The sequence below is a fragment of the Papaver somniferum genome, chromosome 11 (assembly GCF_003573695.1).
Source record: "Papaver somniferum cultivar HN1 chromosome 11, ASM357369v1, whole genome shotgun sequence".
Classification (NCBI taxonomy): Eukaryota; Viridiplantae; Streptophyta; class Magnoliopsida; order Ranunculales; family Papaveraceae; genus Papaver; species Papaver somniferum.
Window position 1 is genome coordinate 7,414,225 of NC_039368.1, and position 24,483 is coordinate 7,438,707.

The window sequence follows — 24,483 nt, forward strand, 5'->3', positions numbered from 1 at the left end:
AACCCGGTCACTAATCGCCTTCCTCTAATTTGTTTACTGCACTAGTTTTAGCATACAATGTTAGGAGCCAGTCATGTTGATGTCGGAGATGGTGGAGAAAATTGAAATCACAAGAGGCAATCATTTTGGCAACAAACACTGAAAGTTGAGAGATATTTTATAAAATCGAAGAAAGGAAAGATACACAGGCGGGACTATATATTCTGCTATATGTTATCAAAGAACGCAAAAATACATAGACGGACCACATATTCAAGTGTTTATCTACAGAACATTACTTTTTTTTTTTTTAGGAAAACTTAGGCAAAGCCTAAGGAAAGTGATACATAGAAGAGCTTGTGGTATCATTGTTTAGACAAACATCTGACCCACTGCTAAGGTTTTTACAGACAATAGCCATATTTAAAGCTTGCATATTTTGAAGTCTATGTAGATGTTTAAGACCCGTTAAAATAAAAGTTACAGGTTTAATTTTTAATGTGGTATCTTCATTCAAAAGGTGCTTTTCCCTGTGATAGTCCCTGCTGAATCTTCATTTGATGGCTTTGATGTAAAGAGCATTGAAATGTTTCAAAATTTCATTGGTTCCAGCATGTATCTCGATATTCATGTGCTACTTTTCCTCAGCCCAGCCAAATGCTAGTTCTGCTCCTCCTGTGGATCCGCTTGCTCCCAATTGGCCTGTGTGTCCTCTGCTATCAACATATTTGCCTGCAAAATCAGTAACAGTCAGAGCTGAGAAAAACTGATAACTGTTAGGATCCTATATAGTGCAGATTTTGATTATGTAACCATAATCCTGCTTTTGCTGAGGGATCCCAACATGGAATCCTGTTTCTTCTCTTTGAAGACCAGTTTCAGAGATATGCCCCTGAGTATTCAGGGCATGATGAGCCAAATTTTGGATTTTGTTATAATCACATAAGTGTTGTTGAATACTAAGAGTGGTTTTCTTATAATTGGGTTTGATGTTTTGCAAAACTAGATCACATCTAGCCTTCCAAATAAACCAGCAAGTAGTAGCATAAGTGCTGATATTTTCACTGTTAGTTGTATGTTGAAACCAAGTATTGAAACAATCCATGAAAGATAATTGATGGTCAAACAGACCATGACTTTCACCAAACATATGATGCCAAACATCAGTAGCAGCTGGGAAATTGAGGAACATGTGTGTCATTGTCTCCTCCCCACTTTTGCATATCTTGCATATAGGATCAATATAGTGAAGAATGCTTGCGGTTTTAGCATTAGTTGGGAGGATTTCATGAGCACATTTCCAGAGAAATATTTTGATAGCAGGTGCAACTTCCAAATTCCATAGATCTCCCATTCTCTTGTTGCATGGTAATTTCTGTAAAGATTCTCTATTTTGGCTTTGTACAGAGCTTTAACAGAGAATTTTCCTGTATTGTTGAGGTTTCATTGCATGATGTCCTCTTCCCTGGTGTGGATAACAAGATCAGTGATAGCTTGAGCAATATCAGGACTGAAGATCTGTTGAATAAGCTGAATGTTCCATTCCATTTGATCTGTCATTAAGTGAGCTAGAAGCTGAATACCATTTGGGAAGTTTACAGGTTTTGTGAGTTTGTCAGATGAATTAGGTATCCATATGTTCTCTCAGACTCTTATTTTGTTGCCATTGCCTATTCTCCAGAAGCAGTGTTGCTGAATATTCTGAATACCTTCAAGAACCCCTTTCCATATCCAAGAATCTCCATCTTTAGCTTTGGTGTTCATATTTAGCACATTTCTTCCTATTAAGTATTTGGCATCCATCAATTGGAACCATAAAGAATCTTTATCCTGTTCCAATCTCCACCCTATTTTTGTTATCATGGATATATTGAAGAGTTCCATATTCATGAATCCTAATCCACAAGATCCTTAGGTTTGCATATAGATGTCCAAGCCTTAGGGTAATATCCAGTGGGATTTTCCAGATTCTTTCCCCAGAAGAAATCCCTTTGTAACTTGTTCATGTCTTGACAGGTTTGCTTTGGTATTATGAAACAATTCATTTGGTAGATACTGGTTGTTGAAGTGACATATTTTATTAAAACTTCTCAGCCAGCGGAGTTTAAAGTAGTATTCTTCCAACTTGAGAGCCTCATCTTCATCTTATCCACTCCTGGTCTGAAAGATTGTATCTTGCTTCTATGAGTGAATAGTGGAGAGCCTATGTACTTGTCATTTAAAGGTAGAACCTGAACTCCTAACAAATTGCAGATTGTAGGAATTAGAGCTGGATCAGTGTCCTTGCTGAAAAAAGCACCAGATTTATTGAAGTTGATAAGTTGACCAGAAGTGTCCCCAAAAATATTGATGATGCCCTTGAGGTTTTGGGCTTCAGTTGTATTTGCTTTGCATAAGACCATACAATCATCAGCAAATAGAAGGTGGTTTATTGATGGAGCATTCTTGCAGATTTTTACTCCAGAAATAATGCCCAAGTCTTCAGCATGAGACAGAGTTCTAGATAGGGCTTCCATACAGAAAAGGAATAGATATGGGGATAGGGGATCCCCTTGTCTGAGCCCTCTTGAGGGGTTGAAGAAGATATCTGGAGAACCATTTATAAGGACAACTTTAGATGTAGTAGAGATTCATTGCATGATCTTCTTGGACCAATCGGAGTTGAAGCCAATTTTAGTCATAATGGTATGAAGAAATTTACAGTCAACTCTATCAAAGGTTTTTGCCATATCAATCTTGATCCCCATGCTTCCTTTATTACCCTTTATACCTCTTATGATTCTCATGAAGTGAATAACTTCATGAGAAATGGCTATGTTGTCAGAAATTTGTCTTCCAGGTATGAAAGCAGATTGGTAAGGAGAAATGATTTTTTTTAGGTGTGGTTTCATTCTTTGAGCTAGGAGTTTGGATATGATTTTGTTGGTGGTGTTGCGGGTTATCTATTTTGGGTATCAGGGATATGAAAGTTGAATTCATTTCTCTGAGAAGATGCCCAGACATGAAGAAATGCTGGACCATTTTTACCAAGTCTTCTCCCACAATATCCAAATTGGCTTGAAAGAAATTTGGTGGGAATCCATCTGGGCCTTGTGCTTTATCTTTGACCATACTGAAAAGGATTGCCTTGACTTCATGTTTGTCAGGGATTCTGTTGAGATTGTTGCCGTCAGAGTTGTTTATAGAAGTAGGTATGAGGTTGATAATATCATGATTCATGGCAGGTGTTTCAGCAGTGGCCATCATGGTAAAGTGGTTGGTGAAGAATTGCTTTATTTCTTGACAGTCCTCAGTCAAGTTTTCAGCACTATCGAGTCTATCATATTTCTTCTTATTCTGCATTTGGTGGCTCTATGGAAGTAACTAGTATTCTTGTCCCCCAATTTGATGAATTGATCTATGCTTTTGGTTTTCCAGATTTTTTCTTCAATGTCTTTCCAATCGTTGAGAACTTGCATTGCAGCTTTTATAACTTCACTTCTATCATGTCTGAAGTAGTTTCCTTGTAACCAGTTTAGGTGTTGTTTACTTTCTTCAATATTAGCTTTGATGTTGCCATACACTTCTTTGTTCCATACTTTTAGTTTCATCTTAATGTTTTTGAGCTTTCTGGCAATGAGGAAAGCACTAGAACCAGATAAGTTTCTGTGCCAGCATTCAACAATAATATTCTTATAATCCTTATGGTCCAACTAAGGACCAAAGAATTTAAAAGGAGTTTTACCAGTACACCAAAAAAGGTTAGTGTTAAGAAAAATAGGATGATTAAGTCCACAAAACATTACATTGATTTTATATGCGAGTTATCTAAGTTCTAATTTGGTTACTTAGTTTGTCTCCCAAATAAAAGTCTGGTGTCTTGGTGATAAAGTGGAGCTCCGGTGTCTTGGTGGTAAAGTGGAGCCCGATAGCTAATTGGCTCAATTCTACTTTGTTAGTCTCTTTTCTCACGGTCATCCCTTTTTTTTTCTTCTCTCGTTTAACTCTTCCTGTTAGGGGGTGACCAATGGGTGGAACAAATTCCAAAAGTAACATTTTGGAATTTAAGCAACGGTTTTATACCATTTCTGCCCTCCAAACTAGACTTTGAACAACTGTTTCCTACCACAAACATAGCATTAACTGTCGACTTATCCGGTTGACGACCTATGCACTCGGTAAACTTTTACTGGGCGCTCAAAACGTACTGTTGGCCGTTGAATCTTTAATGTCGAGTGCTATTGACCACCGAACATGACTGGTCAACATTTCCAACACTGTTAGTGCGCTTCGAAAACTGTTCTTGTTGCATTCATCGAGTAATCGCGTACGTCATCATTTCAGGGACGTGGGCGATATATTTGGTCATGTTATGCCTTTTTGGTCATGAGTGCTGGTTTCGTGGAATTGGGCCATTTTTTCCGCAAAAACCTCCAATGGGTATGTGGATGAGGATATGGTATCACCCGCGTTCAATTTATCTAAATGGCGTATTTGAGATTCTCACCGATGTCCAACCCAATACACGTCGAATATGGCACTTGTGAATGAGCGGATGAGCGGATTGGATGCAGATGAATTTAGGAATCTGAGAAAATTATAAACGAATAAGGATAAGAGCAATTCCTATGGGATGAACAAACTCTGAGTTTGTTCATTTTGCTCCCTTTATGGAATGAACAAACATAAAAAATGGATGTTCATTTGAACATTGAGTCGTAACATGCAGTACACGTCTGTGTTAATGACGGGCGCTCGTGTCATATACGCGGAGTCAGAAGGAATGTCACCCGAGTTGGAGGGGATATCGCTGGAGTTGGAGGGAATGACGCTGGAGTTAGAAGGAATGTCGCCCCTCACATATTCTCTCTCCAAAACACTATTATAATTATGGTTTATTTTTTATTATTTATTTTATTAGTTAAATAATTTGTGGGACCAAACTCTTATTAGTTTATATATATAAAATCATTAGTGGGACCCAACTCTTATTAGTTTATGTTAATAAAATCAATAGTGGGACCCTAAAGTATCAAATTTTTCATTTTGCCTTGTTTCCCATAGTGGAGAATGCAGTTTGTTCATCCACGTGGCTCAAAAAAATTTTATTTTTGTTCATTGCCATAGGAACTGCTCTAAATGGTGAACATGTGTAATATAAGAATAAATGTTGAACATGAGTAATATATTTTAGTTTTAAAACTCAGAATATTAAAATATAAGTAGTTAACATAACAAGAGTAGCACACTCCGACACCCAAAGTTATAATATGTATTGATACGAGGCTTCCGATTAATTCAAAATTGATACTTTTGGAACATCATGGAGGATCTTTAATACTTCTCAATAACATACTAACATTATCCTTAAGGTCTGATGTCTAACGAATGAGTGACGTTCCACCCACGTCCAACCTGTGAAAATGATATGTCACCCTGCATTCAATCCGCCAAGAAACGGATTGAATGTCCACTTGCTAAAAATGCGGATTGATTTGCATAAAATCTATGGAATTGGATGTTTTTGCTCACCCCTACTTTTTGTTCCCCCTCACGTACTTCACTGGATGTGACATATTTTGTTTTGTTACCAAAATGAACTTGGGACTGTAAGAGCATCTTCATATGCATTCAATATTACAGAAAACATTCCAAACATTCCAAACTAGGATTTCCATCAAGGATGAAACTTTCCTGCTTGAAATGACCACACTCACCATCAGGGAAGCTCTAACAATCCTAACCTTTGGTCTGCTGCTTCAACTTTTTGCTCATCAAAAAATTTCTTGTAGTTGGAAATCTGGAACACTATCCAAAAAATCTGACGAACTTGTAGAAAATGAATATAGGTTGAAAAAATCTTCTTCTTCGCCTTCATTCCCCAAGTAGTTACCATCTGTTATAATTTGATCAAATAGAGAAAGTTGTGGAATTTCAAAATATAACCACGAATCATTTGAATTCAATATAGCTTCTCCACTCATCCCATCAAAATCCTCGGAAGTTTCTTGTCTCGTATTTTATAGTAAGACCATCAAATACAGCACATATACTAATGTATTCGTATAATCATTTGTACACTACTACAAAAACAGTTCAAATCTGACAAAATAAGTTATTCATTTAGCATATGCGAGTGATTTGATGCTCAATCTCTATTTTCTCATGCATTGCCTAAATAGGTATCTCTAAAGCATCTACTGACTCAAACTAGTACATATAACCATACATATAAGGTTTACATAATGAAACACATACAAGCATTTAAAAAAAACTTTCATTCTTGGTTAGAATAAGTAAAATCATAGTTCATTCATAATGACTATTGATCATAAGTTCAATGAGTGAAACTAGTTTCATCCTAGTATAAACATGGATGAATCATGTACACCATAGATTAACCCTCATACTCATCTTAGTTTAAAACTAGATGAAAGTGAAACCAGTTTCATCCTAGTATATACATTGATGAAACAATATACATGACAGATGAAAACATTTTCATACTAGTTTAAACATGGATGAAAACAAACAACAACAAATTCAAAACAGGGTGAAACCAGATTCATACTAGTTAAAAATTGTTGAGAACAAATTCAAGTATATTCATAATAGTTAATCATGTAAACTGCAGATTTCACCTGGATGAAATCGTGTTTCATCATAGTTTCTTGCTAAAACTAAATACACTGCATATAAAATCTGGATGAAACCGATTTTCATCATAGTTTAAACCTACTGAAAAATATAAAACACAAATTAATCATGTATGAAACTGGTTACATCCTAGTTTCTACCTGCTAAAACTGCTGAAAAACTTGGATGAAACTGGTTACATCCTAGTTAAAATCTGGATGATAGTTTAAACCTGCTGAAAAATATAAACCGAAGATTAATCCTGTACGAAACTGGTTACATCCTAGTTTCTACCTGCTAAAACTGCTGAAAAACCTGGATAAAAACCAATTTCATCCAAGTTGAAACTATGATGAAACACTATAATGACTAGTTAAAATCTGGACGATCATAAATTATGGGTTAGAAACTGGTTACATCCTAGTTAAAATCTGGATGAAATCGGTTTTCATCATAGTTTAAACCTACTGAAAAATATAAACCGCAGATTAATCATGTATGCAACTGGTTACATCCTAGTTTCTACCTGCTGAAACTGCTGAAAAACCTGGATGAAACCAAGCAACTAATGAGACGACAACATTTCCTGTATAGCATACCGCATATATAATCACTCTAACTACACCTGGATAAATCCAATTTCATCCTAGTTTGATTGGGTTAGACAGAAAACCAAATTCATAATTTTATAGCATAAATATGACAATTTTATAAACCTGGATGGATGATTTCAGTTTCATCCTAGTTTAAATGGGTTGAGAGTATCAATTTCACATCATACATATGAATATTTTCATAAACAAGGATGGATGATTCAGGTATCATCCTAGTTTAATTGGGTTAGATAGATACAAATGAACCCATTTTCATGATTACAAAATAATTTTCAAAAAAAAAAAATCTAAATTGATATATAGAGAAAAATAATTACCCTCTTGGTGGTGGTGGTTAAGAGAAGACAGACTCGCGTGTTTGGTGGAGGTGGTAAAAAAATCTTCTGATCAAAATCGTGATGATGGTGATTAAAGAAAATGAAATTGATGAGGATTTTGATTTTTCACAGTGATGATGGTGTCGATGGTGGTGGTGGTGGTGGTGGTGGTGGTTAAATATGGATGGATGGAAGAGGTATTTTGATCTTTCACGGTGATGATATTTGCAGTCATGATGGTGGAGATGAATAAGAAATTTTAATGTAGAAGAAGAAGGAATTTTGATGATGTGGACGAAGCAGATTCATGAAGAGAAATAGAAGATGTTCGATGTTTCTGAAATGAATCAAGGGTATGGTTGTCTGTTTCTATTAGAAGATTCCCCTGTCCATCTGACCCAGATGGAATGTTTACCCGTCCATTTGACCCAGAAAAAGTACACTTTTGGCTAAATAGCCCATTTTCTGAAAAAAGATTAACTTAGATCACTTTATCCTAAAATTTTCGTGGTGAATTTTTCAGTTTCTGTGGTTTTATTATAAGGTTCAGATTATACTCGAGTTACACATGTAAAGCAGCGAAAATTAAAAATTATTTGTCGAGCTACTATTTTGATGATTATTTTAAGAATATTACGACGATTAGGGTCTTATTGGGAAAATCTGTCATACAAAAAATTGACCTGGAAGTTGGGGGTGTCACCACGAAAACTGAGAGTACAATAAATCAGCTGAAGAATACAACGTAACCACACAGACTTGCGCGACTATATGATCCACCAGCTCGGTTCACCAGATTGATAAATTCAAAAACGGAAAATGGGTCATATGACTAAAACCCATAAAGTGTGGGAACAGTGGACAAGCAAAGTATGAGTCTGGTGAAAAAGACATAAGAAAATTTAGTCATACATACCCTTTATTTTACGGAAAATGGGTAATTTGTCCAAATATTTTTGAAACACGGTTCTAATGGACGAGTAAAAATTAGCATGTGTGAAATGGACACAAAAAAATAGCAAAGATGAAACTAGATTCATCCTGGATTAAACTTAAAAAATAGCAAGGATGAAACTGGATGCATCCTGTGTAAATTTAATATAAGAAAAAGTATTTGAAAATGGGCAGGATGAAACTGTTTACATCCTGGCTATTTTTACATTTTTGTACATTTAAGCAGTATCAAAATCTAGATGTCTTTTTCACCCAGAAATTGTTGATTTTGGTCTTTTTAACAAATTTTGTGTTTATTTTAAACTTTATTCTTTATCATATCTTTTTCTCTCTCCTATTTTTTATTTCAAATATAAAATTAATCCCGAGAAGGGTCTTAACTTGAAATATAAGTCGGATTTTAATAAAATTTATATTTTTGGAAAGTGCTCGAAAATCTCTACCAAACAAGATCCATTGTTTGTAGGGAATTCGAAAAGAACAAATTAATATTTTAAATCAGGCCATGGATACATTATGCACCCAAGTGCAACTCGGCCAAAACCTGTTTCATATAAGAATACATATTATGCACCCAGGTGCACCTTTCCAAAACCTATTTCCTATAAAAATATGCATGATGCACTTAGGTGCAACTTGGCCAAAACCTATTTCTATAAGAATATGCACGATGCACTCAGGTGTACCTGGGAAAAACCTATTTCCTGTATAAAATATGCACCATGCACTCGGGTACATCTTGTGTATTTCAGGGATAAATCTAAGTTTATCCTACTGATCACCAACAATCTATTATACAATACAGAAGGGGTTTTTGAGCATTAATCATCCTTCATCAACCTATAAAGAAAAATAACATTAAAACCTTTATTAATACTTTAAAAATAAATAAATTTGGAAAACGTTAAGTATGATAAGTTACTATGATGTGCACGTATGTTAATTGGAATAGTAATTTTGAAACAAAGTTGATTTATAGTCTATTATAGCTAAGTCTCGGACTAGGAAAGAAAGTGTAGTTGAGCTCAAGGACTTCATGGAGATTCATCATACAAGAAGAAGAACTACTCAAGGAATCGGTGAAACTTCTCGACAAAAAGGTATGTGAAGATTTGAACTTATCTGTCACTCAAAAGTCTATCTACTCTATCTACTATTCTTTGAGACAAGAAGTCGTATGCTATATATATAGACTTGGATTATACACATTTGGTATTTCGAGCCGAGTATACCTCGCCTATCTATATCTCGAAATATGTGTTGGTAAGCTTTTCTCTTCGATCAAGTTTATCTTTACCATGTGACGAAAGTCATAATATGTTTCAATCATCTTGAAAATTGTTTTGACGAGAAATGGTGTAACAACTATATAACGTCCTCTAAGAATGTTTCAATGATTGAAATGGGAGTTTAGGTTGCATAACCAATGGTGGACATAAGCATTGTTGTGGAAACACATTTATGTATAATTCCTATTCCTTGAACCAAAGTTTGCGAACTTTGTTGATCAAGAGAACCGGAAGAATGGCGTTATCCAAGTCTGCGAACTGCCGAAGTTCTCAAACCCGAGATTTGCTGCTGGAATTGACAAACTACTTGCGTGAAGCTAAGTCCGCAAACCCAGTCCGCGAACCGGAAAAGTTCTCAAACCCGATAATTTCTACTGGACTTTGTAAACTCTGTCCGGTAACTTAAGTCAGCGAACCTAGTCTGCGAACTTGAGAAGGTGATATATCTAAATATGATTTCAGAACTTAAACTTTAAAAAGACTAAGGAATACAGTTTGAAAACCGTGGCTATAAAAGTTCATGAACCGACTCAAGTGAATCAAATCATCTTTGCTTCAATTGTTTCTTGTGTAGTACATGAGATTTCCTTGCAATTGAACAACTCTCTAACTAGTTCATTTGAACTAGTTATGGTGAAGAAGAACATGGTTGATATGAAATGCTCATATGGCTAACCTTTTGGTTAACTGCTGTTGAACCAACAAATGCATACGTTTGGGTACGGTTAACAAACCTAGAAGCATGCATTTTCAAGTGTGTATAACAAGCTAAGTTTTCGATCTAACGGCTGAGAAATATTAGCTTGAATCTAAATCAGGTTTTCATCTAACGGTGAATATTGAATGCTTTGTTACTAAGCTAACATTGATTGCAAACCCTGATTTGAAAGACTATATAAAGGAGACATCTAGTATTGTGCAAAACTAATCCCCACACCTCACGTGTGATACTAGTTTGCATACTAGAGTCGATTCTCCTTTAACCTTTGGTTTTCTTCTTCTAAAACCAGGTTAACGACTTAAATACTTCATTGGGATTGTGAAGCCAGACCGATACTATTTTTATCGTAGTCGTGTGATCTGATCTTGCATCTTCTATCATATGAGTACAATCAGATTGATTAGCTTTAGATTGGTATATCTGATAGGAAAGATATAAAAAGTAATCACAAACATCTTTGTCTCAAAGTTTGTGATTCCGTAACATCTTGTTCACTACCATACGATTAATATTCTTGTGAGGTGATTAATAACTCTAGGCTGTTCTTCGGGAATATAAGACCGGATTATCAATTGGTTCCTGTTCACCTTGATTATTATCAAAAGACGGAACAAAACCTTTAGGGTTTATCTGTGGGAGACAGATTGAGCCTTTGATAGACTTGTCTGTGGGAGACATATTTGTTTATTGTCAAAACCTGCGATTTTGGGTCGTAGTAACTCTTAGTTGTGTGTGAGATCAGTTAAGGGAATCAAGTGCGCAGTATCCTGCTGGGATCAGAGGCGTAGGAGCATAATTGTACCTTGGATCAGTGGGAGACTGATTGGGGTTCATCTACAGTCCAGTCCGAAGTTAGATTGGAGTAGGCTAGTGTCTATAGAGGCTTAATAACAATGTGTATTCAATCTGGACTAGGTCCCGAGGCTTTTCTGCATTTGCGGTTTCCTCGTTAACAAAATTTTTTGTGTTTTTGTTATTTCAATTTCCGCATTATATTGTTTTATCTTTATAATTGAAATAATACAGGTTGTGCGTTAGATTATCAATTAGAGTAATCCAACCTTTGGTTGTTGATTGTCATTGATTGATCCTTGGATATTGGTCTTTGTACCATCCAAGTTGTTGCTTGTGTTTGATTAAAGACTGGAAGATTTCTATTAGCTCGAGTAAATCAAAACAAGAGAGAGATATTAACTCCTTGAGATATTTTTACCTAGATTGAGTCTAACTGTCTAGTTGATCCTCTAGAAAGTATTTCGGAGTTAGTCCATACAGATTGCTAAGCGAAATATTGGGTGGTGTTGTTAGACCCCCGCTTTTTCAATTGGTATCAGAGCAGACAAACACGTTCAAGACCTTACAAGTATGTGTTTGTAGAGATCTGACTCTATGGACAAAGGTGCTATCTATATTAACGTACCACCAGTCTTCGATGGCTCTAATTACTTATAGTGGAAAATTGTTATGCGAGCTTTTCTTCAAGCGCGTGATTTTCAATCATGGGTATATGTTGTTAATGGCTATGATACTCCCGTTGTGGCAGTTAGAGATGTAAACGTTCCCAAGAATATTGATGAATATAATCCTGCTGAGATACTTGCTGCAAAGAAAAATTCCGACGGTTTGAATGCCATCATACATGCCATTACCCCAAATCTTCAGCTACATGTGTCAAATTGCACTAGGTCTAAAAATTCTTGGGATATCTTAGAAACCGTATTTGAAGGTAACTCCGGTGAAAAGAATCTAGGCTTCAAAACCTTAATTCCAATTGGGAGAACCATCGTATGGCAGATGAAGATATATTTTATGAGTTTAATCACAAAGTGTCTGAAATTGTTAATGCATCTTTTGTATTGGGTAAGACTATTCCTGAAAAGGACATTGTGATGAAAATTCTCAGATCGTTTCCATCTGGATACGAGTCTAAGAAGCATGCCATCGTTGAGGGAAATAACCTTGATAATCTTTCCAGAAATACATTGGTTGGAAAGCTAAAGATCTTTGATCATGAGAATACATCCAAAATCGGAAAGGATGTTGCCTATAAATCACAAAAGAACACTAAGTTACTTGATAAAAGTAAAAGTGTTTATGTCTCTGAGGCTGATCAGTCTGAGGGTGATTTTTCGGATGAAGATCTTGACAAATCAGTCTCCTTGATCACAAGACAGTTTAGGGATCTTCTATTTAAGAGAAGAAATGATTTTCAAGAGACAAACCTAGGTCGTCAGATAAACCTCACAATCGTGTCCCTCCTAAAAACAGGGATGCTGACGAGGCTGATGGCGAGGAGATGCCACAGTTCTTTAAGTTTAAAGGTTTTGGTCATTTTGCAAACGAGTGCCCAAATCATAGAAAATACATTAGCAACAAAGGTCTAACTGTAACACTTTATGAGATGTCTGAGATCTATGATTCTGATGAAGATAGGAAATCAAGTGTTGGTCTTCTATGTGAAAACATTGATTTTGATAATTGTAGCAATACATATATAAACCATGATGGTTTCGGTGAAGAAGAGAATCCAATCAAGATGGAAGAATCAATTGACCCATCCTTTGGAAACTCTGTTTGTAATGTTTCAGGATCTACTATGTGTCTGGCTGCTTTCACACCACAGATGCCTGAATACTATCCAAGTTTGACGTGCTCGTTTTTTTCTCAGAAGGGTCATGAACTAGCAAGATGTTACAAGTACAAACATCAAGTGAGGCACGCCAACAAACTTCAACGAAGAGCAAATCGATTGGCAAGGAATAGAGCTGGCAAACAAGCCAAAACCCGCGTGTTTGCCCGGCCCGGACCGTAAAAAACCCGCACCCGGCTCGGCTGGTGTCTAAACAAGCCGGGTTAGGGTTTAATAAATGTCGGCTTGTGAGTAAACGGGTTAACCCGCACCGGACCGTGAAACCTCGGGTACAACCCGTAAACCCGTCAACAGTAACTAATTAGTAATTTATATATAATCCTGTCTGTAGGATTAATCACATCCATACGTTTAAATTATAAAAGGTGAAACCCTAAAACTAAATGAAGAAACATATTTCTTTTTTTCTCTCTCTCTCTCTTTTATTCTTCTGCTCCTTCCCTTCTTCTGCGTTCTTCGGATGGTGGAGAATTAGAGATGGTAAAGAGAGATTGAGACCCAATGTTGAGGGGAAAGGTTCAATTGGTGTTAGTAATGGTGTTATTGAAGTTAATTAAGTAAAAAAATATGAAGAAGTCGTGAATTGAAAAGGAAAGAAGTGAGAGTTTCCTCTGTGTTGGTAGAGAAGAAGACAGTGAAGATTTTTCAAATCATTATCGTCTTGGAGGTTTTTGTTTCTTTTGAGGACTTCTTTTAACAGCAACATCAATAGATGGGTTCGATTTGATTGATATTTCTCAATTGAGAAACAACATCGGTGGCGTCAGGTTCGAGATGGGTTAATGTTTTGCGATGGAAGAATTAGATGTCTGAGATGTTGGTGACAGTGGTGGTCTCTCTAGTTATCTGCAACAGTAACAATGGATTTGGGGTCTCGTATGGTCTTAAATAGGGCATAAATAAAGTGTTATCATGGTTGTAAGGAAGTGTAGATGAGTGTATTATACAAATGCATTTTGTGTATTGGATTTATGTGCAGTATTTCAGGTGTAGAGGGAGATGAAATTGTTGCCTGAGATGGGATTTCTGAGCCAACAACGATGGAAATTAATTGGGAGTTGTTTAATGTTCTGGGCATTTCTATTTGGCAACAACAAGACATGAGGTTGGTTGTTCTGGCTGATTGAATGGAAGGTAGTGGTGATGTTACTGGTACCTAGAATGGGTTTGTCTTGCTAGTGGTGATTGAATAAGGTATAAATGGTCATCATGAACTCTTGGTTCTGTTGATCGCACAAAGATGGATTTGGATGGGGACCAAAAGTGGGTTTAGTTGAGAATTCAGTAGAAGTGATGCTAAGTTGTTCACGGAACAAGAAGGCTTTTGTGCAGTGATTGGATTTGAGAAAGCATTGACCTGATTTCATAATTTTGAGTTTAAGTCATAAATGTAATTGATTTTGAGCTAAACCCCTTTGATTAATTTGGGAATTATGTCATAAAATTAAATTAACGAAGTTTTAATTTTTAACATTTAATTTATGGGTTAACCCGTTACCCGCAAGCTTTACCCGCTATGGGTGCGGGTTGAAGAAATGACCACCCGCGAAGAAAAACAACCCGTAAGCTTGAGCCCGTTCTAACCCGTAACCCGCGGGTTCGTAACAAGCCAGACCCGGCCCGCCCGTTTTCCATCTCTAGCAAGGAAGCTTAAACTTTCTCAGAAGACTACTGAGGTATGTAGGATTTTATCTTCGTCTAAGAAGTTGGTTTCCAAAGACAAAATAAGACCATCAGAGAAGAAGGTATGGTCAAATTGCTTTGATAGACAGAAAAGTCTGAGGATTCCTCTCTAGAGGAAAATTGTTGTTCACCACAAATTGATTGTGTTGTTTGGTAAATCTTGTCTCATGTGCATGATCAAAAGAGACAAGGTTGTGTACCAATCAGGATTTAGGAAAAGTTTTTCTTCTTCTTTTCTTAATTGTTTGTCTATCAAAATAAAAGAAAGGGTTATTATCTACAATTCTACTCTTATAGGGTTTAGAGTTGGGCGTCCAGGAACCTGTTTAAAGGTTGCGAACCCTACATTCCTTTTTTTCATTTATATCTTAAGACTTCTTGATGAGATTGTGAATTCCACTCACAAAATCAGTTGTTTATAACTGTTATCTAAGCATCATGTCTTTGGATGGAAAGGATGTCAATATGATTGTTAAGCCATCAGTCAAGGAAAAAGAGAAATCTCCAGTAACTCCTTCCTTGAAAAGAAAGAGGAGGAATACAAGAAAGCCAAGAGGTGTCCCTTCTAACTCTCAGAAGTTTTACGATGTTCTTGATGAGTTGAAGGAAGTAAGAAAGGAGATTAATGAAATAAAGCTTGCGTTTTAAGATCTTTGGAAATTCAGAAGGCCCTGGTTCGACATCGTCAGCCAAGACGGTTTGTTGGTATTGACTCCTTTTCCTCCACGAACCTTATATTCCAATGGCTATTGACGACAAGGAGTTCGAGAATGATAAGGAATTTCTCAAAGATATTGTTTCCTAGTATGTCTTCTTTTTGGTTTAGTTGGAAGAATAACTAGTGCTTTGAATAGCAATGATTATGACTACACATAGCTATTATTTTTCATCTTCTTGTTTTGTTTTAGGTTTATTGGTTTAAATTCTAAAAATATTTGGAGGATGATATTTTTTTATGGGATATTGGTGTTTACGTCCGTGAACTATGTTTGTCCCATACCTTGTGAAAAGTAAAGTCGTTCATGTTCGGTATTCACGTACTGGTAAAAGAATGAATGGACTTATGGCAAATACAAAAGTTAAGCCTATATTGTCAATCTTGATGGAAGATAGGTTAAAATCTTTTGTTTTCAAGGATTATGTCTATTATTGTCGTTATGCAAATAGTGATTGAAGATAGAATGAATCCTTGTGTATTTTGCAGTATTGTTCATCCCTGATCCATATTTTATGTATTACTTTGAGGCTCTGTAATGTATCTTATGTTGAGAATTATACAACCAAGTTGATTTTCTTACCTTAGTTGTTGTTACGTGAGATATGTTATGTCGAGCATATTGAACTAAATTAATCATCTTGTTTGGTTATTTAGTTATTGCTCCGTAAGTATTCTTATGTCGAGCAAAATGAATGACAATTAAATTAATTACCTTTGTAATTAGTTTGGTTGTATATTCCAATTAGATTAATTATGGGTTCTCTTGTAATTAATATAGTTGAGTATTTTCGTGTCTCCATAAGTTCTCTTATGTTGAGCACAATCAATTGAATTGATCACTTCTTGTGTTTGGTTGCGTATTCCGATTAAATTAATCATAGGTTTACTTGTGATTAATTTGATTGAGTTTTTGGGTATGGAAAATCATTCTCATGGTTTTTGGTGTCCAATAAAAATCCTTCTTTTCTTTTGAAATTAAGGTCGCTCTTGTTGTTCTTTCGGGAATGACATCAAATGGGGGAGAGTTCTTTTGAACTTGTGCTTAATGGTCATATCTTGAGGGGTGTGCGGTTGTGGAATTTTAGAGGGGTTATCTTGTATCTTTAAAATCCTTAACGAGTGCATTTAGCTTCGGCATTATGATTGCATCTAAATTATTTGGTATGTATTTTTATTTTCTTTTAGTCATGAAATGTCTCTTTCGGAAATTTCATTATGATCCCGTTCTTGTACCTTTGCCTATTTTATTGACAAAAATGGGGAGAATTAATATGTAGTTCACACTACAAATACATATGGTTTTCGGACCATTGTGTAATGGGGAGTGGTTTCCATGTGAGATGGAGCATTAACTAAGGGGGAGTGATACATATCACCATAGTATTATAGTTGAAGTTGTGATACAATTGTACTTTGACACTGTATAACAATGATCGAGACCGATGCTTTATCATTGTTGTATCTATGGATCTTCAACAACGGTGATGTTAAACTTACAACCTTTGGGGATCATTGGAGTACTTGGAAGTGACGAAGATTTCGAGGAATGTTGTAGATTAGACATGTGGAATAGAAGCTACTAAAGTTTATTTATCTTTTTTGTATTTCATATGTATTGATAGTTTTGTCACTAAAATTGACAAAGGGGGAGATTGTAAGAGCATTGCTCAGTCGAACTCGCATGCGTTGCTATCTCAAGCATGTTTGTCAATGTTAGTGATCAAAACTATAAGTCTTGATTTCTAGTCTATTATTGCTAAGTATCGGACTAGGATATAAAGTGTACTTGAGCTCAAGGACTTCATGGCGATTCATCATACAAGAAGAATAACTACTCAAGGAACCGGTGGAACTTCTCGACAAAAAGGAATCTGTCACTCAAAAGTCTATCTACTCTAACTCCTACCCCTTGAGACAAGAAGTCGTATGCTATATATATAGACTTGGATTATACACATTTGTTATTTCTATCCGAGTATACCTCGCCTATCTATATCTCGAAATATGTGTTGGTAAGCTTTTCGCTTCGATCAAGTTTATCTTTACCATGTGACGAAAGTCATAATATGTTTCAATCATCTTGAAAATTGCTTTGACGAAAAATGGTGTAACAACTGTATAACTTCCTCTAAGAATGTTTCAATGATTGAAATGAGAGTTTAGATTACATAACCAATGGTTCACATAAGCATTGTTGTGGAAACATATTTATGTATAAGTCCTATTCCTTGAACCAAAGTTTGCGAACTTTGTTGATCAAGAGAACCGTAAGAATGCCGTTAGCCAAGTCCGCGAACTGCCGAAGTTCTCAAACCCGAGAATTTCTGTTGGAGTTAACAAACTGCTTGCGTGAAGCTAAATCCGCGAACCCAATCCGCGAACGGCGAAGTTCTCAAACCCGAGAATTTCTGCTGGAGTTTGTAAAATCTTCCAGGTAACTTAAGTCCGCGAACCTAGTCTGCGAATTTGAGAAGGTTATATATCTAAATATGATTTCTGAACTTAAACTTTAAAAAGACTAAGGAATGCAGTTTGCAAACCGTGGCTATAAAAGTTCATGAATCGATTCAAGTGAATCAAATCATCTTTGCTTCAATTGTGTCTTGTGTAGTACATGAGATTTCCTTGCAATTGAACAACTTTCTAACTAGTTCATTTGAAGTCATTTGAACTAGTTATGGTGAAGATGAAAATGGTTGATATGAAATTCTCATATGGCTAACCTTTTGGTTAACTGTTGTTGAACCAACAAGTGCATATGTTTGGGTACAGTTAACAAACCTGGAAGCGTGCATTGTCAAGTGTGTATAACAAGATAAGTTTTCGATCTAACGGTTGAGAATATTAGCTTGAATCTAAATCGGGTTTTCATCTAACGGTGAATATTGAATGCTTTGTTACTAAGCTAATATTGATTGCAAACCCTGATTTGAAAATATATAAAGGAGACATCTAATATTGTGCAAAACTAATCCCCACACCTCACGTGTGATACTAGTTTGCATACTAGAGTCGATTCTCCTTTAACCTTTGGTTTTCTTCTTCTAAAACCAGGTTGACGACTTAAAGACTTCATTGGGATTGTGAAGCCAGACCGATACTACTTTTATCGTAGTTGTGTGATCTGATCTTGCATCTTCTATCGTACGAGTACAATCAGATTCATTGGCTTGAGATTGATATCTCTGATAGGCAAGATACAAAAAGTAATCACAAACATCTTCGTCTCATAGTTTGTGATTCCGCAACATCTTGTTTCGCTACCATACGATTAATATTGTTGTTTGGTGATTGATAACTCTAGGCTGTTCTTCGGGAATATAAGACCGGATTATCAATTGGTTCCTGTTCACCTTGATTATTATCAAAATACGGAACAAAACCTATCGAGTTTATCTGTGGGAGACAGATTGATCCTTTGATAGACTTGTCTGTGGGAGACAAATTTGTTTATTGTCAAAGCCTGCGATTTTGGGTCGTAGCAACTCTTAGTTGTGGGTGATATCAACTAAGGGAATCAAGTGTGCAGTATCCTGCTGGGATCAGAGGCGTAAGAGCATAACTGTACCTTGGATCAGTGGGAGACTGATTGAGGTTCAACTAAAGTCCAGTCGGAAGTTAGCTTGGAGTAGGCTAGTGTATGTAGCGGATTAATACAGTGTGTGTTCAATCTGTACTAGGTCCCGAGGTTTTCTGCATTTGCGGTTTCCTCGTTAAAAAAAATTATGGTGTCTGTGTTATTTCAATTTCCGCATTATATTGTTTTATCTTTATAATTGAAATAATACAGGTTGTGCATTAGATCATCAATTAGAGTAATTGATGCAGATGAGCAGGCTATATCCTATTTGGAGGCTCAACACCCAAGTGTAGTAATTTAGATCATTAGGGAGTCTGTTTGGGTCGTCGTATTTTTAGTTTAGGGGTTTTTTCATCCTTTCTTGACTAGCAAGTTAGGTTTTTTCCCCAAGTCTATAAAAGAGTCTTTCATAAACTGTTTAAAGGGGGGATGAATATATCTTCTTTATAAAACTTGTTCAAGTTTAACCGATTTTTATCTAAAGATGGGAAACCAAAGCCTAGATATTAATCAATATTCATAGTCGATATTCCTAGGAGTATTTGAAGTCTGAACAACATATCTCTAATCTTTATTTTCGCCAAAATCCGCTGCATCAGTTGGCATCAGAGCCAATTCGATTCTAGGGTTAATAATATGCCAAGACTAGCAATTGGTCGAGGACGTGGACGAGGCCGTGGTCAAGGCCAGGGAGTTGATCCATTTGATTATAATATGATGAAGGAAGAAATATTGAATGAAATCCGAGTGATGATGGGCCAGAACAATATTCTACATGAAGAAGAAGACGAAGAAGAAGGGGATAGTACCATCGAAGAAGAAAGGGAGAATACCAACCCTTTTGGTAGAAGACGCCGTGAAGGTAGGATAATCCGACGTGACGATTCTGAGCACTGGAAGGCCGGAATAAAAGTGGAGGTTCCAGAATTTTATGGTGGTTTAGAATCGGAAGAGTTTCTTTCGTGGTTGAATACAGTTGAGGAAGTATTGGAATTTAAGGAGGTACCAGATAACAAACAAGTTCAGCTGGTAGCAACTATGTTTCGGGGAAGAGCTAATTCGTGGTGGCACAAACTACAACGCTCTCGTAAAGGGAAGCAGAAGCTAGTTTCATGGGAGAAGATGAAGAAACATATGAGAGCAGAATATTTACCACACAACTATATCAGCTTGATGTACCAGCAGCTACAAAACCTACGCAAGGGAACACGTTCTATAGACGAGTACACGAAGGAATTTTATCGATTACTTTCTCTTAACGATTTGTCGGAGTCAGATGAGCAAAGAGTCGCACGTTATGTAGGTGGCCTCCCTCAGCAATATCAGGATACACTTAATATGTTTGACTGTTGTTCTATTTCGGATGCACATCACAGGGCAAGGCAGGTAGAGAAACAATTGGGGCGTAGAAGTTCAAACTGGGGTAACAATGTAGCATCTTCCCAAGGAAGTAATCGTAGTACATCAACAAGTAGTACTATTAATAAACCTAATTCGGTGTCGACACCAAATAAAACTCCAGGAAGCTATTTTGGAGGCAAGTGTAATAAGTGCGGTGAGACTGGGAACAAAGCCACTGACTGTCACAAAGTAGAACGTGTGAACAAGGCTCTTTTCAATGAGAACGACCGTGAAGTAGATGAATGGGTACCTGAATATGAAGAGGATCCTGAGGATGATGCTGAACCTAATGAAGAAGTAGTTACAGGAGATACAGGAGTGAACTTTGTAGTAAGAAGAAGTTTTCTCACTCCATGTAAAGATGAGGGCGACAACTGGTTACGTAATAATATATTCCAGTCGACATGCACGATCGAAGGAAAAGTTTTTCGTCTAGTTATTGATCCTGGAAGTTGCGAGAATATTATTGACGAAGAGGTCGTGAAACGGTTCAGGCTAGAAACCAAGGCTCATCCGCATCCATATAAACTTTCTTGGCTTAAGAAAGGGAATGAGGTAACAGTAAACAAACGTTGCTTGGTTTCTTTTTCGATTGGTAACAAATATAAAGATAAAATATGGTGTGACATTACTAGTATGGATGCTTGTCACTTGTTGTTGGGTCGTCCATGGGAGTTTGACAGGAAAATTAGTCATGACGGGCATAAAAATACCTACAGCTTTTTATGGAATGAAGTACGTATAGTACTTGTACCCAGCAAAGACTTAGCATATAAACCATCCACTGGACAAACTACCAATCTCTTGACGCTTAAGCAGTTTGAAGATGAAGTTGAAGATGCAGGAGAACTGTATGTGTTGATCAGCAAAGACCAACAACCGGATGAAAGTAGTATCCCTATTGCCGTTCAACCTTTAATTAAGGAATTTATTGATGTTTTCCCTAATGAGTTGCCGGACGAACTACCACCTCTACGGGATATACAACACCATATTGATCTCGTTCCTGGATCAAGCCTGCCAAATAAAGCGCATTATCGAATGAGTCCTAAGGAGCATGAAGAACTTCGTCGTCAAGTGCAAGAGTTGTTACAGAAAGGTTTAATCCGACAGAGCCTAAGTCCTTGTGTAGTACCAGCCTTGCTGATTCCAAAGAAAGATGGAACGTGGAGAATGTGTGTTGACAGTCGAGCCATCAACAAAATCACAGTAAAAAACCATTTTCCAATTCCTAGATTGGATGACTTGTTAGATCAGTTGTGTGGAGCGAAGGTGTTTAGAAAACTCGATTTGAAGAGTGGGTACCATCAGATCAGAATTCGAGAAGGTGATGAGTGGAAGAAAGCTTTTAAAACGCGAGAAGGGTTGTATGAATGGATGGTTATGCCGTTTGGATTGTCGAATGCGCCTAGTACATTCATGCGTATAATGAATCAAATTCTCAGGCCCTTTATCGGTACTTTTGTGGTCGTTTACTTCGATGATATTCTTATCTATAGCGTTGATATGAATTTACATGTTCAACATCTTCGAAAAGTGCTTTCAACTCTGCATCGGGAAAAGTTGTTTGCAGCCATAAAGAAGTGTTCATTCATGACTGACCGAGTTGTATTTATCGCTATGTCGTAACCAAGGATGGAATAAGGGTAGATGATTCCAAGGTTGAATTTGTAAGAAATTGGACTACACCTAGGGCTGCACAAGACCCGCCCATGATACCCAAACCCACCCGTACCCGCTAAGTCCGTGGGTTTTTAATCCATACCCGCCCGTTGTGGGTGCTGGGTTGGTTATGAAAAAAAAAAACCGCTGTCTGTGGTGCGAGGTTGGTTTAAGCTAATACCCGCCCATACCCGCCCAAAAAACCTGCAGATTATATATCATTAGATAAAACTAATCCTAATCGTCCATTATGAAACCCTAATACTAGTAGATAGGATAACTGATAACCCTCATTCACTTTCTACACTCTTCTCTCTATTCGGCCTCTCCTCTTCTTCCTCCTCAGTTCTTCTTCTTCACCTACGAACGACAATTACCAGAAATCTTCACCAGAAATCGACAACAACAACTTCGAATCTTCACCAGAAATCGACAACAATCGAAAAATCAACAGATTCAACACTTAATCTTCATCTGTGAACTTCCTAGATATGAATATTTTGGGGGTTTTGGTTTTTTTTTTCTCACTTAATCAAGGAGAATAGAAGTTACTCTAAATACTTGAATATAAAGCGGGTTTAAACCCGTTTAAACCCATACCCGCCCAACCCGTAGCGGGCGGGTAACAAAAACCGCCCGCTGTTTGTGGGTGCGGGGTTGGTTATGAAAAAAAAAAACCCGCAGTCTGTGGGTGCGAGGTTGGTTTTAGATTATACCCGCCCATACCCGCCCATGTGCAGCCCTAACTACACCCACTACATTGCACGAGGTAAGGAGTTTCCATGGTTTCGCTTCTTTTTACCGGCGTTTTATTCATCAGTTCAGCACCGTTATGGCACCCATTACTGAATGCATGAAATTAGGAAAGTTTTCATGGTCTGAGGAAGATGACAAAGCCTTTGAAGCAGTCAAGACAAAACTAATAACCGCACCACTATTGGTGTTACCTGATTTCAGCAAGCCGTTTGAATTACACTGTGATGCATCAAAGGTGGGAATTGGAGCTGTATTGAGTCAGGAAGGACGACCTGTAGCGTATTTTAGTGAAAAGATGAATGGTGCTAAGACCAACTACAATACTTATGATGTGGAGTTTTATGCCATAGTTCAGGCCTTGAAGCATTGGCGACACTATCTAATTCATAACGAGTTCATTATGTTTTCGGACCATGACTCTTTAAGGCATATCAATAGTCAAGAGAATCTTTCATCTAGACATGGTAAGTGGGCTTCTTATTTGCTGGAGTTCACTTTTGTACTGAAGCACAAAGCTGGGTCGCAGAATCAGGTTGCTGATGCCTTAAGCCGTCGGAGTATGTTACTCAACACCATGCGAACCGAGGTAATAGATTTTGATTCATATTCTGCACATATTCTTACGGATCCAAACTTTGTGGAGATTTTAAGTGATTTAAGTCTAGGAAAACGAAGCGATTACCTTATGCATGAAGGATTTCTCTTCAAAGGAAACCAACTGTGTATTCCCGATTCTAGTCTTCGGCTGAAAATTATTAAGGAGTTACATGACGAGGGGCACATGGGTAGAGATAAGACTTTCCAGCTTGTTTCAAAATCATATTACTGGCCTACGATGAGGCGTGAAGTTGCTAAATTCGTGGAAAGATGTCGAATCTGTCAAGTTTCAAAAGGAAAAGCAACCAATGCAGGTTTATATATGCCACTAAAAGTTCCAAGTCAACCATGGACAGATTTGAGTATGGATTTCGTATTGGGTTTACCTCGAACTCAGAGGGGACATGATTCAGTATTTGTTGTTGTTGATCGTTTTTCAAAAATGTCCCACTTTATTGCTTGCAAGAAGACTACTAATGCACTGAAGGTAGCTGAATTGTTCTTCCAAGAAGTGTATCGTCTGCATGGATTTCCATGTTCAATAGATAGTGATCGAGACACCAGATTCCTTAGTTATTTCTGGAAAAACTTGTGGAAATTGGCTAATACAAAGCTTAACTTCAGTAGTGCGTATCATCCTCAAAGTGATGGACAGACAGAAGTTGTGAATTGTTCTTTGGGTGATGTACTACGGTGTATGGTTGGAGACAATACGAAACGTTGGGACCAGAAACTTTGCCAAGCTGAATTTGCATTTAACCGTTCTGTAAACCGTAGCCTGGGTATAAGTCCGTTCAAAGTTGTGTATGGATACAATCCACGAGCACCAATAGATTTAGCACCAGTTCCTGATTTGAAGAGAATTGAAGTTCGTGCTGAAGAACGTATTCACTAACTACAACAAGTTCACAAGTTGGCCGAAGAACAGTTGCTTCGAGGTAATGCAA

At 37.1% G+C, this 24,483-nt stretch overlaps 2 protein-coding genes across 2 annotated transcripts; one reads left to right on the plus strand and one right to left on the minus strand.

Moving 5' to 3' along the window:
* Positions 1 to 613: 613 nt before the first annotated feature.
* LOC113324020 lies at positions 614 to 1,333 on the minus strand. The gene is made up of 2 exons (XM_026572361.1): positions 793 to 1,333; positions 614 to 711 (listed from the first exon to the last, which is right to left on the minus strand). The coding sequence occupies exons 1-2, from the start codon at positions 1,331 to 1,333 to the stop codon at positions 614 to 616; spliced, it is 639 nt and encodes a 212-aa protein (XP_026428146.1).
* An 18,423-nt stretch (positions 1,334 to 19,756) lies between these two features.
* On the plus strand, positions 19,757 to 22,150 carry LOC113324022. Its single transcript, XM_026572362.1, has one exon. The coding sequence runs from the start codon at positions 19,757 to 19,759 to the stop codon at positions 22,148 to 22,150; it is 2,394 nt and encodes a 797-aa protein (XP_026428147.1).
* Positions 22,151 to 24,483: the final 2,333 nt, after the last annotated feature.

Coding starts and splice junctions, on each gene's coding strand:
- LOC113324020 (XM_026572361.1), bottom strand. CDS start 1,333: ATGGGAGATCTATGGAATTTGGAAGTTGCACCTGCTATCAAAATATTT. Junction 712..792: donor TCAGCAAAAGCAGGATTATG/GTTACATAATCA, acceptor CTGATTTTGCAG/GCAAATATGTTGATAGCAGA.
- LOC113324022 (XM_026572362.1), top strand. CDS start 19,757: ATGCCAAGACTAGCAATTGGTCGAGGACGTGGACGAGGCCGTGGTCAA.